The sequence below is a fragment of the Callorhinus ursinus genome, unplaced genomic scaffold, assembly GCF_003265705.2.
Source record: "Callorhinus ursinus isolate GAN/ISIS: 27379988/994484 unplaced genomic scaffold, GSC_fseal_2.0 scaffold28, whole genome shotgun sequence".
In the NCBI taxonomy this organism is placed as follows: Eukaryota; Metazoa; Chordata; class Mammalia; order Carnivora; family Otariidae; genus Callorhinus; species Callorhinus ursinus.
This window is the reverse complement of record NW_027397090.1, coordinates 13,372,912-13,385,509: the sequence shown is the minus strand read 5'-3', so window position 1 is coordinate 13,385,509 and position 12,598 is coordinate 13,372,912. Positions and strand designations below refer to the sequence as shown.

General features: G+C 42.9%; 1 protein-coding gene across 1 annotated transcript in view; it reads left to right on the top strand.

Moving 5' to 3' along the window:
- Positions 1 to 12,598, top strand: part of LOC112838587 (histone-arginine methyltransferase CARM1-like) — a 183,679-nt gene that overhangs the window by 96,918 nt on the left and 74,163 nt on the right. Inside the window, exon 5 of the mRNA XM_025891358.2 lies at positions 4,712 to 4,822. Coding sequence (XP_025747143.2) covers positions 4,712 to 4,822 — 111 coding nt within the window. The remainder of the gene's footprint in view (positions 1 to 4,711; positions 4,823 to 12,598) is intronic.

The following is a 12,598-nucleotide window of genomic DNA, read 5'->3' as shown; positions in this document are numbered from 1 at the left end:
TACGGCAAAAGAAACAGTCCACAAAAGCAAAAGACAACCGACAGAATGGGAGAAAATATTTGCAAATGACATATCAGATAAAGGGCTAGTATCTAAATCTATAAAGAACTTATCAAAGTCAACACCCAAAGAACAAATCATCCAATCATGAAATGGCCAGAAGACATGAACAGACATTTTTCCAAAGAAGACATCCAAAGGGCCAACAGACACATGAAAAAGTGCTCAACATCGCTCGGCATCAGGGAAATCCAAATCAAAACCTCCATGAGATACCACCTCACACCAGTCAGAATGGCTAAAATGAACAAGTCAGGAAACGACAGATGTTGGCGGGGATGTGGAGAAAGGGGAACCCTCCTACACTGTTGGTGGGAATGCAAGCTGGTGCAACCCCTCTGGAAAACAGTATGGAGGTTCCTCAAACAGTTGAAAATAGAGCTACCCTACGATCCAGCCATTGCACTGCTGGGTATTTACCCCAAAGATACAAATGTAGGGATCCAAAGGGGTACGTGCACCCCAATGTTTATAGCAGCAATGTCCACAATAGCCAAACTGTGGAAAGAGCCAAGATGTCCATCGATAGATGAATGGATAAAGAAGAAGTGGTATATATACCCAATGGAATATTATGCAGCCATCAAAAGGAATGAGATCTTGCCATTTGCAAGGAGGTGGATGGAACTGGAAGGTGTTATGCTGAGTGAAATAAGTCAATCAGAGAAAGACATGTATCATATGACCTCACTGATATGAGGAATTCTTAATCTCAGGAAACAAACTGAGGGTTGCTGGAGTGGTGGGGGGTGGGAGGGATGGGGTGGCTGGGTGATAGACATGGGGGAGGGTATGTGCTATGGTGAGTGCTGTGAATTGTGCAAGACTTTTGAATCATGGATCTGTACCTCTGAACCAAATAATGCAATATATGTTAAGGAAAAAAAAAGAAGAAGATAGCAGGAGGGGAAGAACGAAGGGGAGTAAATCGGAGGGGGAGACGAAGCATGAGAGACGGTGGACTCTGAAAAACAACTGAGGGTTCTAGAGGGGCGGGGGGTGGGGGGATGGGTTAGCCTGGTGATGGGTATTAAAGAGGGCACATTCTGCGTGGAGCACTGGGTGTTACGCACAAACAACGAATCATGGAACACTACATCAAAAACTAATGATGTAATGTGTGGTGATTAACATAACAATAAAAAATTAAAAAAAAAAAAAGAAATAGGCCAGGAAGCAGAAGGTAAGTTTGGGTAAAACAGTTCAGGATATGTCTTTAATAAGGCAAGGGCATCCTGGGCTTAGCCTCTTTGGTTGCTAGCTTTTCATGCAGGAACACTCCCAGAGTTGAGATGGCTGGAAAAAGCGATAAGCCTTTTTCAGAGATAGTTCAAGGCAATGTTGGAATGAGGAGACTGCCCTATTAAGTCATTGCGTTCAGTCATTTAGTTAACAAATATTTATTAATGGTTTTTGTTTTCCTCTTGTACTAGGGCCTGAGAGGTAAATGATGTGATTTTTGTCTCTAGGGAGCTCATGGGTCCAGCAGGGAAGGCAAACACGTAAAGAAATACTTGCAGTATCCTGTAGTAAGCTCTCCTGGAGAGCTATGTACCGGGCACACAGAGCCCAGCCTACACTGACTGTCTGGGGAGGTCAGAGAAAGCATCCCAAAGATGTGATCTCTGGGCTTGGTCTTCACTTCCCCAGGTAGAAAAATGAGATGTGAGATTTCACCCAGCAGTAAGCCAACTGCTAAAGCAAACTGTCTCTAATCTCAGTGGTCTAACATAATAAAATCTTTCTTTTTCATGCCATGCCCAGTGTGTTCTGAGTGGCTCTTCCCAAAGGGGTGACCCAGGGGTTTGGGCTCTTTTTGGCTCCAGGAGCTGGTTTCCAGTGCCAGTTCATAAGGAGCCGAGAGTGTGGGGAAGGCACAATGTACCTTAGCCGCGTAGCACCATTGGTGGTGTCTCCTTAGGGCGTGATGTGATCAGATTTTCATCTCTACACGGAACACCCTTTCCTCTCATCTTTCGACACACAGAAGGCGGCCAAAGTGGTGTGGAGGCTGAGCACTGTCTGGCCCTGCTACTTACCAGCCATGTTACCTTGAGCTGGAAGCAGTGTCTCCAAGCCTCAGTAACCTTATCAATAAAATGGGGATAAACTATGTACTTCCCATCCCAAGGAGGGCTTGATGATCAAATAGTGTCAGGAGAACATCCTTTAGAAACCCCATCTGTGTTAGCGTCCTCTCTCCTCCCAGATTTGGAAACCCCAACTGGAAAGGATAGTGTATTTCCATTAGAACCTAAATATTTGCTTCAGCCTTTGTTTTTGTTTTTTGTTTTTTTTCACCAGAGAATTTATTCTAATCCCGCCAAAGCTTTTTTTTTCCAATGTCGCGTGGCTTATGTAGACAAGGCAAAATGTTCCTTTCACTCCCCACCCTCTCCCATCAGCCCCAGACTGAAAATCCCTCTATTAATTTTTTAAATACACAAGTGGAAAGCAGATGACATTATCTGCTTTTCCAAGGCCTATGCTCCGTTTTGAAGTAACCAAATGAATAAGGTCATTTTGGCCTGAAATTAGGTATTGAAATAAGGTATTTGGAAAATTGCCTTAGTTTGTAATTTTTCTTCTCTTCTCTAGATATGGTCTGGGGCTATTAGAGCATCTTCTACCAAGTGGACTGGTTTGACAGAGGTTGAACCGCATGCATCAGGCTCCCTCCCATCTCTGACCTTTTGCTCTTTCTCCCCATGACCCCTCTCCTCTGTCTCCTAGTGGCAAACATTGCTTTGGTTTTAATCTGCAGGGTCAAGAGAACTGAAAAACACTGTTCTGAGATGTGCTTCAAGCACCCTAATAAAAGAGAAAAAGAGCATCATTCACACATTTCTAGGGCACCTGTCACCAGAGCAAGCAGGTGCAATTTCCATTGTTTCCTAATTTTCCATCCATATTTTGGACTGAACATGGAATCTAAAGTTTTATATTTTTATTGAATAAGGTTCCAAAAAGGTTCTTTTGGATCTGGTGTATCTTTTTTTGGGGGGGGGGGACAGGGTGCTGTGGATTGTACCGTCTACCTTAATGGCCTTCATTCCCTAAACAGCGGTCATCGGTGTTCTTGGAACGGAGTGGGGCCCATGTGAAGATGTATTTCCAAGGGAGGATGAGGGGAAGGGAATGTTGGTATTTCTAAAAGTATAGACAGCCTGACAGCAAATTCCAGAGCCTGGGTGACATTTTCAATTGGTAATGCTCCTGATTACCCAAACCCTAGGAAACCATATGGAATACAGCCACGGTTCTAGAATTAATGTAAGTGAGCACTGTGAACCCGTCACTAACAGCATGCTCTCTTAGAATAATAGCACAATATCTGTGTCAGCACAGTGTGGTACCATGGTTAAAACACACAGACACGCACACACACACACCATCTTGATATTTCCTATTTTTTTATTGGAAAAATTTTCCTGCTATTAAGTAAAAAAAAAAAAAAAAACTTTTCTAAATTTCCTACAAAAAGTAATACTTTGTTTCCTTGTCAAACATCGCCTATTGGTCCCATTGTGTTAAAAATGTCAGATCTGTAAAGATGAATTTAAGTAAACAGTGTATGGTTTCATGGAACATGAGCTTGGGTGAAGGCAGAAATACCCAGATTCAAGTCCTAACTCCCCTGTCTGCTGCTAAGTGAACTTGGGCTGGTTGGTCAGTCTGCACTTGAATTTGGTCACCTCCAAAGTAGACATAATAATGCTATTTACTCAAATGTTTATCGTAAGCATTTGGAGCCAATCAAAATGTCTTGCTCAAAGCTAGTGCCGAAAGATGCTAAGAGTCAAAGTCATTGATGTGGCAGGAGCTCCGTAGCCTGAAATTTCAGTGATCAGATTGAGATTTGGGCCTTGGCTTCGGCGGTGTTTGGGGAGGATATCCAATACATGCCATCCACCGCTTGCTCTTAGCGTGTCGGCCCAAATCTTGCGCCCTTGTGCTTGTGAGTGCACAAGTGAATGGTGATTTTCTCGATTTAAGTCCCAGGTCTGAACACAGAGAAAAGAAGAAAAGTGTCTGTAGATTCCATGTGTCCGCTGTGTTAATACCCTCCTACCTTCCATTTATAAACCACCCCCAACTTTGTGGAGGAGCCTGGATAAAAAACAAGCACATACCTTACTTTTGGATTTTTAAAGACTTTATCTTCAGCTATTTCTGAATAAATAAAAAATATATTTATTTATTTAATAAAATTATATATATAAAACATACAAAACATATAAAAACTGGTGACAGTTTTCATTTTATTCATGCTAACAGATTTGATAAGCAAGCTCATTCATGACACTTTACTTTTCTTGGCCCTAAACATACTAAAAGCAATCCATGCTACAAAGAAACTATAATAATAAGAGCAATGATTTGAAAAACACCAATTAGGTGCCAAGTGCTTTATATACATTTTATGTTCGTTAATCCCTATAGCAAACCTTAAAAAGTGGATATTGTTAACCCCGTTAAACATCTGAGAAGAAGGGGTCTCACAAAGATTCATAACTCGGCCAAGGTAAGACCACTTATAAAGAGCAAAGCTTGTACTTTAATTAAGTCTGATGGCAAGGCTCACAGCTGGCATGGGGCCAGGACACCTGCGTGTGTTCTCACACTTTCTTGTCTTTGCTTTCTCCTCCAGGTTGTTCTAGATGTTGGTTGCGGATCAGGAATACTATCATTTTTTGCTGTACAGGCTGGAGCTAGGAGAGTGTATGCTGTTGAAGCCAGTTCGGTAGCACAATATGCTGAGGTAAGTGGTTGTATTTTTACAGAGGCTACTAAGTAGGTCTTCGGTAAACTTCAGGGGACTGGGTGATGGGCTCTTCCAGGTAGGTCATTTAGAAGAATTTTTTTACCAGTCTGGTTTTTTTTTTTTTTTTTCCTGTTGGGATTTTACTGCTGCAAGAAGCCAGACTTCACTGTAGTCATTGATAGGAAAACAGTTTTTAAAACATTTCATGATACTGAAAATAGAGCAAAATTTTCTTCATCCCCACCCACAGGGTAGCAGGTGGGCCTGGGGGAGGTGAATGTTTTCTTATCTTTAATGACCTACTGAGGTGAGGAGTCAGACTTCCCTGGAGGTAGATTTATTTTGTTCTTAAGTGCTGTGTGGACAATAGCTGCACCACTCACTTTAAATTTTACTTTGGGCTTAAGGAGCTGTTGCTACCTGGTTGTATTTGGAACATAGAAAGATGTCTGTGTTTCAGGGAGCTTTTTCAGATTTGAGGCTCCGATTGGAGGATAGGGAGATGCTTTGTTTTAATATAGCACTCTATTACCATTATGAAATTTATACAAATATTAGAGAATAAGTCCAAGTCAAGAGTCAGGTAACAATCACTTTCAGTAATACTTGTATATAATAATAACACAATCAAGCTGCAGAGAATGGATGTATGTGTGCACGTGCATGAACAGGGTAATGTGCTTGTCATTCACAGTTGGAGGAGGCCTGAGTTTTAATGAGGGGTAGGATGACAGAGAGCGAAGCTTGGCCGTTCCTTCTGATGAACATCGCATAATATTCTCCCAGTCCCGGACAACCAGCTGTAGCTCAGGGTGTTGGTTGGCTTTGGATTGAGTGAGCAAAGGACTGGAGACAAGTAGACCAGTGTGGCATGTTTGGAAAGGAAGAGTGCAAGAGCCCAATGGCTGGCATGTTGTTATATGCTTTTTCCCTTCGGACAAATGTTGGATAAAATATTTTGGGTCGTTTGCTACTTCATAAGTTCTTAAAAATTTTTATTGAAAATTAGATACATGCAAAAGAATATTTGTAAAATGTGTAAGTGTAAAGGATCATGATACAATGAACGTGGGCCCTGTACCTCTCTTCAGAAATAGGCCATTAGCATTTCCATTAAAGGTCCATGTATCTTGTCCTGATTGCTTTTCCTTTCTGCTCTAAACAGAGGTAACCGCTATCTTGAATTTTTGTTTGTCATTCCCTTGTTCTATAGAGTTTTACCACATGCATTTCTGTCCCCAAAAACAAATCCCTTATGAGCTTTCCATAAATAGAATCATAATGTATGCATTCTTCTATAATTTGCTTTTTTCATCCCACATTATGTTCCCGATGATCATTTTGTGGATGCAGACAACTGTTGTCTGTTTATCTTTAGTGCTGGAGTGTGTTCCCTTGTATGAAATGCCTCAAGTTGTTGGCTCATTGTTCTGTTGGCAAACTTTGGATGGCCTCCATTATAAAAGTGTTGTTAGGAATATTCTTGCATAACACTCCCCACTACATCTTTGTTAGAGTTCCTCAACATATACCCATCAGTAAAATTGCTGGGTCATAGGTCAGGCCTACCTTCAACTCTGCTCTGTAATGCTCACTTGTTTTCCAAAGTGGCTCTTCTGGTTTTCACTCTGTCCAGTAGTAACCAAGAATGCCATTGTTCTGCAATTCTGTCAGCACTTGGTATTGTCAGGCTTTGGAATTTTTGCCCATCTGGTATTTATATCAACATGACTTGATGTTTGCAGTTTTAATTTGCATTTTCCACTTAATAATGACTTTGAGCATCTTTGCAGAGTGTTTTGGCCATTCTCTTCTATGGAATACCTGTTCAGTTTTTTGTTTTTGTTTTTGTTTTTTTGGACAATTTTTATTTTGAATTATTTTTCTAATTCTAATTCATTTGTAGGAATGATTTCTATATTCTAGATATTAATCCTATTTGGTTCTATGTGTGGAAAATAACTTTTTACAGTTCATACCTCACCTTTTCTTTTTCTTTATGATCCTAGTAGACTTTAAGTATGGAATTCTAGAAAAGGAGAAGAGAATATAAGCTTATGAGGAGAGAACCCTATAGTTAAAGGTGCCCCCTCGTAGATTTTCATAGTTCTTAAAATGCATTCCTAAGGATAAGGGGGTGAGCATAGAACTTTGTCTCAGGTGCTGCTCATTTAATCATACTTACATTCAATTGCATCCCACAATTCTGTTTAAGAGTAACAGTACTGATTAGGGTCTACACCTATCTTCAGAGAGGTTCTATTCTGATAAGAGATTGATCCTGTTGTCTCTTGTATCAGACACCACCCCACAAAAAGAGTGGCATAAATAATTCAGGGATCTTCTTTTTCTCATACAGTTTTTTTTTTTTGCATATATTTTAAGGTGATTCGAGACATATCAGTTCTTTTTAAAACCTTGAAAACCTAATACCCATGGTTATAGTATTTTAAGGAAAAACAGGAAGAAATTAGCTAGAGACATCCTTACATTTCCTAGCCATAATCCTGTCTCCAACCCCAGCATAAGCTCTCAGTAATCATCAGCACACCATGGGAAGAGCCATTCCAGAACCGTCTGTGTGACTGGTTTCTCCAAGAGAATCCTCATCCTGATTAGACATATCAGCAGGATTGCTGTCCTCACAGAGTGGGGCTGCCCTTGTGGGCACTTTTACCCAGGGTGTAGCTGCTGTATAATTATAAGGGTCTCTAGCAAGAAGCTCATCCATAAGAGAAGAAAAGAATAAGAATTTAAAATTTTAAAACTTTTTAAAGATTTTTTTTTATTTATTCCTTCGAGACACAGAGATACAGAGAGAGAACATGAGCAGGGGGAGAGGCAGAGGGAGGGGGAGAAGCAGGCTCCCCGCTGAACAGGGAGCCTGATGCAGGGCTCGATCCCAGGACCCTGGGATTGTGACCTGAGCTGAAGGCAGACGCTTAACCATCTGAGCCACCCACGCGCCCCTAAAATTTTAAAAACTTTTTAAACTATTTAAAACTTTTTATACAATTTGAAACTTGGAATAATTTCAAACTTATAGGTAAGTTGTAAAAATAAGAATATTTCAAAGGCTACCCAAATTCTGTTTACCTAGATTCCACAGTTGTTCACCATTTTACCCCATGTGCCTTATCATTGACTCCTGCTTTTCTCTCATCTCCTCCACACAGATATGTATACACAGGTGTGTAAATGTTTACAGCTATGTGGGTAAGAGAGGGAGATGGATGTACACATGCACTTTTTTTCTTTTTCTTTTTTTTAGAGAGGGAGCACACGCACAAGTAGGGGGGGGAGGGGCAGGGGGAGAGGGAGAGAGGCAGAATCTTAATCAGGCTCTGCACCCAGCACAGAGCCCCATGCGGGGCTTGATCTCACGACCCTGAGATCATGACCTGAGCCGCAATCAAGTCAGTCACTTGAACCGACTGAGCCACCCAGGTGCCCACACACACACTTTTATCTCTGGGCCAGTGACATACATCATAGCTTTTTGTCCTTAAACATTTCAGTGTGTATTTCCTAGGAATGATGCTATTCTCTTATGTAACCAAAGTAGAACTTAATTTAAAGGTGAAAAAGGCGCTGTACGATGACTTGGCCATTGAGTCTTTCAGTGTTATGGATCAAAAGGTTTTGGAGAGGCCCCAGCATGAGCTGAGAGACTGTCACTGTGGGTGTCGAGGCGAAGAGAGTCTGTACTGAGCTGCCTCTTTGCTTGTATATCATTTCCAGCGAGACTTGATTTTTTAAAGCTTTAAAACCATTGTTCTAATGAATCCCCAAAGCCATAGTTTTATGTTATCTTTGGTTTTGGCTTCTGTAGAGGATTTTTGTGTTTCCGTAATCTTCCTTTTCTGTGACTAGTAGGGCAGGTTGGAGGCAGGGGTGGCTTTTCAAATGCTGTGGGGACTGCACAGAATCCTTGAAATCCTTGACGGCGGGTCTCTTTGGCCCCCGAGACCTTCCCTGCATGTGGCCCTAAGGACAGGCTAGTTATAATGCATTCAGGGCCAAGCATGATTAGAACCTTCTTAAAGGATGGATTTAATGCCAACCCGGTCCCTCCTGTTGAAGACTGTGGCCTCTGCCGTGCCTCCAGCTGCTGCCATGGGCATCATGAGACACTCCCGTGGGCCAGCTTTTCACCCTGGTGCAGGGCGGCCCGTACCAGCTCTTGATTTCTGCTTCTTACACTGACACTCATCTGCACAATTTGTGGGTGGCAAAATGCAAGTGTGAACAGCCCACAAAAGATTTTCCCTCTAAGAATAGGCTTTTATAGCAGCTCATCACACAGTGCATGGTGCTCCTTTCGACCTTTTCATTATTTGGTAATTGAACCAGCAGACATTTAATTCTTTCCTCTGGAGTCTTCATTAAATTGCTCGGAAAAGATAAAATTGCAACAAGAAAGAAAAATGAACAAATTTAACTACCATCGCCTGTGCCTGGATACTTCTTCTCACACCAGGCTTCTGGGCTTTAAGTAAACAGAATATTTTCAAATTGCAGTCAATTCAATTTCAGTTGTTTTCAGTGGCTCAAACTGATTTTGTAAGGGCTGACCCTCAGCCGACAGGATGATGTGAGTGACTCCTTGTCTGGAGGGCACGTACATGGAGTCATTTTTGCAGGATGGTCATGAACTCGCCCAGGTACAGCCATGTGCTCTCACCCTGGGCCCCATCTGACATTTCTGGGTCAGTAATAAGAGATCATCCTTTTCCACGGAACAGGGAAGGACTAAAGGTCTCCCATGGGTTTCCAGCCTGTCTACCTCAAAAGGGCAGCTCTGTCTTGCTCTCTTTTTCTTTTCTTACGTATGAAACGTAGAGCTGAAGCTCCGGAATCCTACAGACCAAATGGAAAAGAAAAAGGCATTGATCAAATGCATACACATATCTGATCAGGGAAGGGGGTATTCCTTCATTTAAACTGTACACAAACACAGGTCATGTCTCTCCATCTAATTTTTCGGGGGGCCAGGAGAATAAAAGACTATGAGGGTAAGCATTCATGGATAGATTTATGTGCTTTAAACAACTCGAACTTACAACAAAGCTCTCTGGCACCGAGATTTAACAATGTCCATAATCATTATTGGGCCACTTAATAATTAGACTTTACTGGTACATCATTCCTACATATGCCTCCTGAGGATGACTTTTAAGGAGTCAGACCAGCTATTTCTAGATGATGGGGCAGTGGACGTAAAGGCAGGTGGAATCAGAGCCGTTGTAACACTGCCCTTCTAGACCTGCTGGGTTCGTGATCTAGGTAGGGCTGGGGTGCTCTCTTCGAAATGGGAGCCATGGCGCACCTGTGGTTGTTTATATTTCAATGTAAATTAGTTTTTAAAACTTTTCCAATTTCTTAGTCACACTAGCTGCATTCCAAGGGCTCCGCAACCACAGGGACTAATTGTTCTGGAATTGGACAGTGCAGAGAGGGCGCATGTCCATCCCTGCAGAAAGCCTCAGAGGGAGGAAATGGAAAAGAGAGGGCATGAGTGGCCAGACTTCACTCTGTTGGCATGTGGCGGCCGGGCTGATGGCTGTGTTCACTGCTGGGTACTGGGGGCCCTGGCCAGATGGGACTGGCTCAGTGGTAGGTGAGGTGCTCTCCCCAGTCCCTCGTGCTGTGGGCATTGTTCATTCCCTTATTTATGTGTGAGATCTGTCATAGAACGGGCTCCTTCGGAAACGGACTGCTGCAGAGGGCTACGTGCAGAAACTTTGTCACAGGGGCTCTTGGGAGCCTGATGTGTGGGGAAACCATGGACGCAGGATGGTGCCGGGCAGAGGAGGTGTTAAGCTGCAGCATGGTCACAATAAAGTGCACATCTAATTGCACAGGAGTCCCCAAGCTGACGCTACCCATCGGGCTTGAACCACCTCGAGGCAAAGGCCTTTACATCCCACACTTTTTTTATGTACACTCCCTCAGGAAGGGCTGTGGCTTTGGCTCAGGTGGCTCTCTGGGCTGAGGGCATTTGGTAAGACCAGACCCAGCTGAGAGCCACCATTGCCAACCTTTGAGCAGCTGGGGGGACGAGTCGCATGGTCCCGAAGCAAGGATCGGTAACATATGCCCCAGCAGGTGCTACAAGATCAAGATTCAGGATCCTGACTTGGGGCTACAGACAGGAAGCTGGAGGAGAATGGAGATAAAGATGTAACGGGAAATCCAGGAAGTGACAGATCAAGTTGGATGACACTACTTAGGCCACAGGGCAATTGGTCACGTGTGCTCTAGGTGCGACAAAGACTTTCTAGAAACGGACTGCACCACCTGATGTGATGTGCCTTCTACTATCCGAATATCCGAAGCCCCGTGAGGACACAGAGTACATGTAGGACATGATCTCTCCCCTCGAGTAGTTGACAATCCATTTGGATGGGAAACAAGTGAAATTCGAGACACAAGACCTTGAGTGCACGTGAATGCGTGTGAGCGGCAGCGATGAGAAACGCCAGGGCCAGGACCAATTCCCGTCTGCCGGGCGGGTCAGGGAGGCTGTCAGAGAAGCGATGGGATTTGAATGGAATCCTAAAGGGCGAAAGAAATGAATTGCTGTCTTTTCTCGCTTCACCTCACTGCCAACAATGACCTTTTTGGAAACCCTTAGGTTCTTAGGCGATTCCTCATCTTAAATGGGTGGATAATCTCCTCACAAAATGCTTCAAAGGCCAGTTATTGAAAGGTGCTTCTAATGTTTAATCTTGAACACTAGGAAGAACATAACTTTGAAGTTTTCTGAGTTTATCCTGATTTCAACTCTTTGGGCTGGCTTTTTTTTCTCCAGTATTTTTAGTGTCTCCTGCAGCTTACTTCTTTCTTCTCATTCTCTGGACACCACATGCCTGAGTCATGAAGTTCTATCCAGCCCATCAACACTTTTTATTTTTGCACTGACAAGAAGGTTAAGAAGTGGCAGTAAGGAATCTCTGAAGGAAATAATACTAATAAGCATTTTGCACAGCCGAGCATTTAGAATTTAGGATGCATTTCTACATCTATAAACACGTAGTTCTTCAGGAAGAATCTGTGAGGGGCTTGGGGCAGATAATATCATCCCCATATTACAGATAACAAAGAACCTTGGAGAAGGTAGGTCCTGAAGATGGGACACAGCTTATGAGACACGAGCCCTTCCGGCTACCTCCTTCTCCAATCCAGGTAAGCAGGGGGCTCATGGTTCCCTTAAAGGTGAGGTTCATGTGTTGACTAGAAGCTGGAGCCCCTACCCCTGTAGCTAGTTCTTCTAGGAGCCAAGAGAAAAACCATCTTTTTCTTCATGAGGAACTGATTTTGAAGCACTTCAACTGGCAGACAGGTCTGCCATGTAAGAAGGAAACCTTCCTCCATTGACAAAACTACCTTAGCGGAGTTGCAGTTTGAAGAAGTCCATGTTTGGGGTGCCTGGGTGGCTCAGTCGGTTGAGCATCCAATTCTTGAGTACAGCTCAGGTCTTGATCTCAGGGTCGTGGGATCCAGCACCACATCCTGCTCCGTGCTCAGTGTGGAGTCTGCTTCTCTCCCTCTCCCTCTGCCCCTCCCCTGCCTTGTGCATGCAGTGCACACATACACACACACACACTCTCTCTCTTTATCTCTCAAATAAATAAATAAATCCTAAAAAAAAAAAGTCCCTGTGGAATGCCACCCCATTTGCCACAAGACCCTCCCCAGGAAATAAGAACCCTTCTATTTATTTTATTTTATTTTATTTTATTTTATTTATTTTATTTTATTTTATATTTT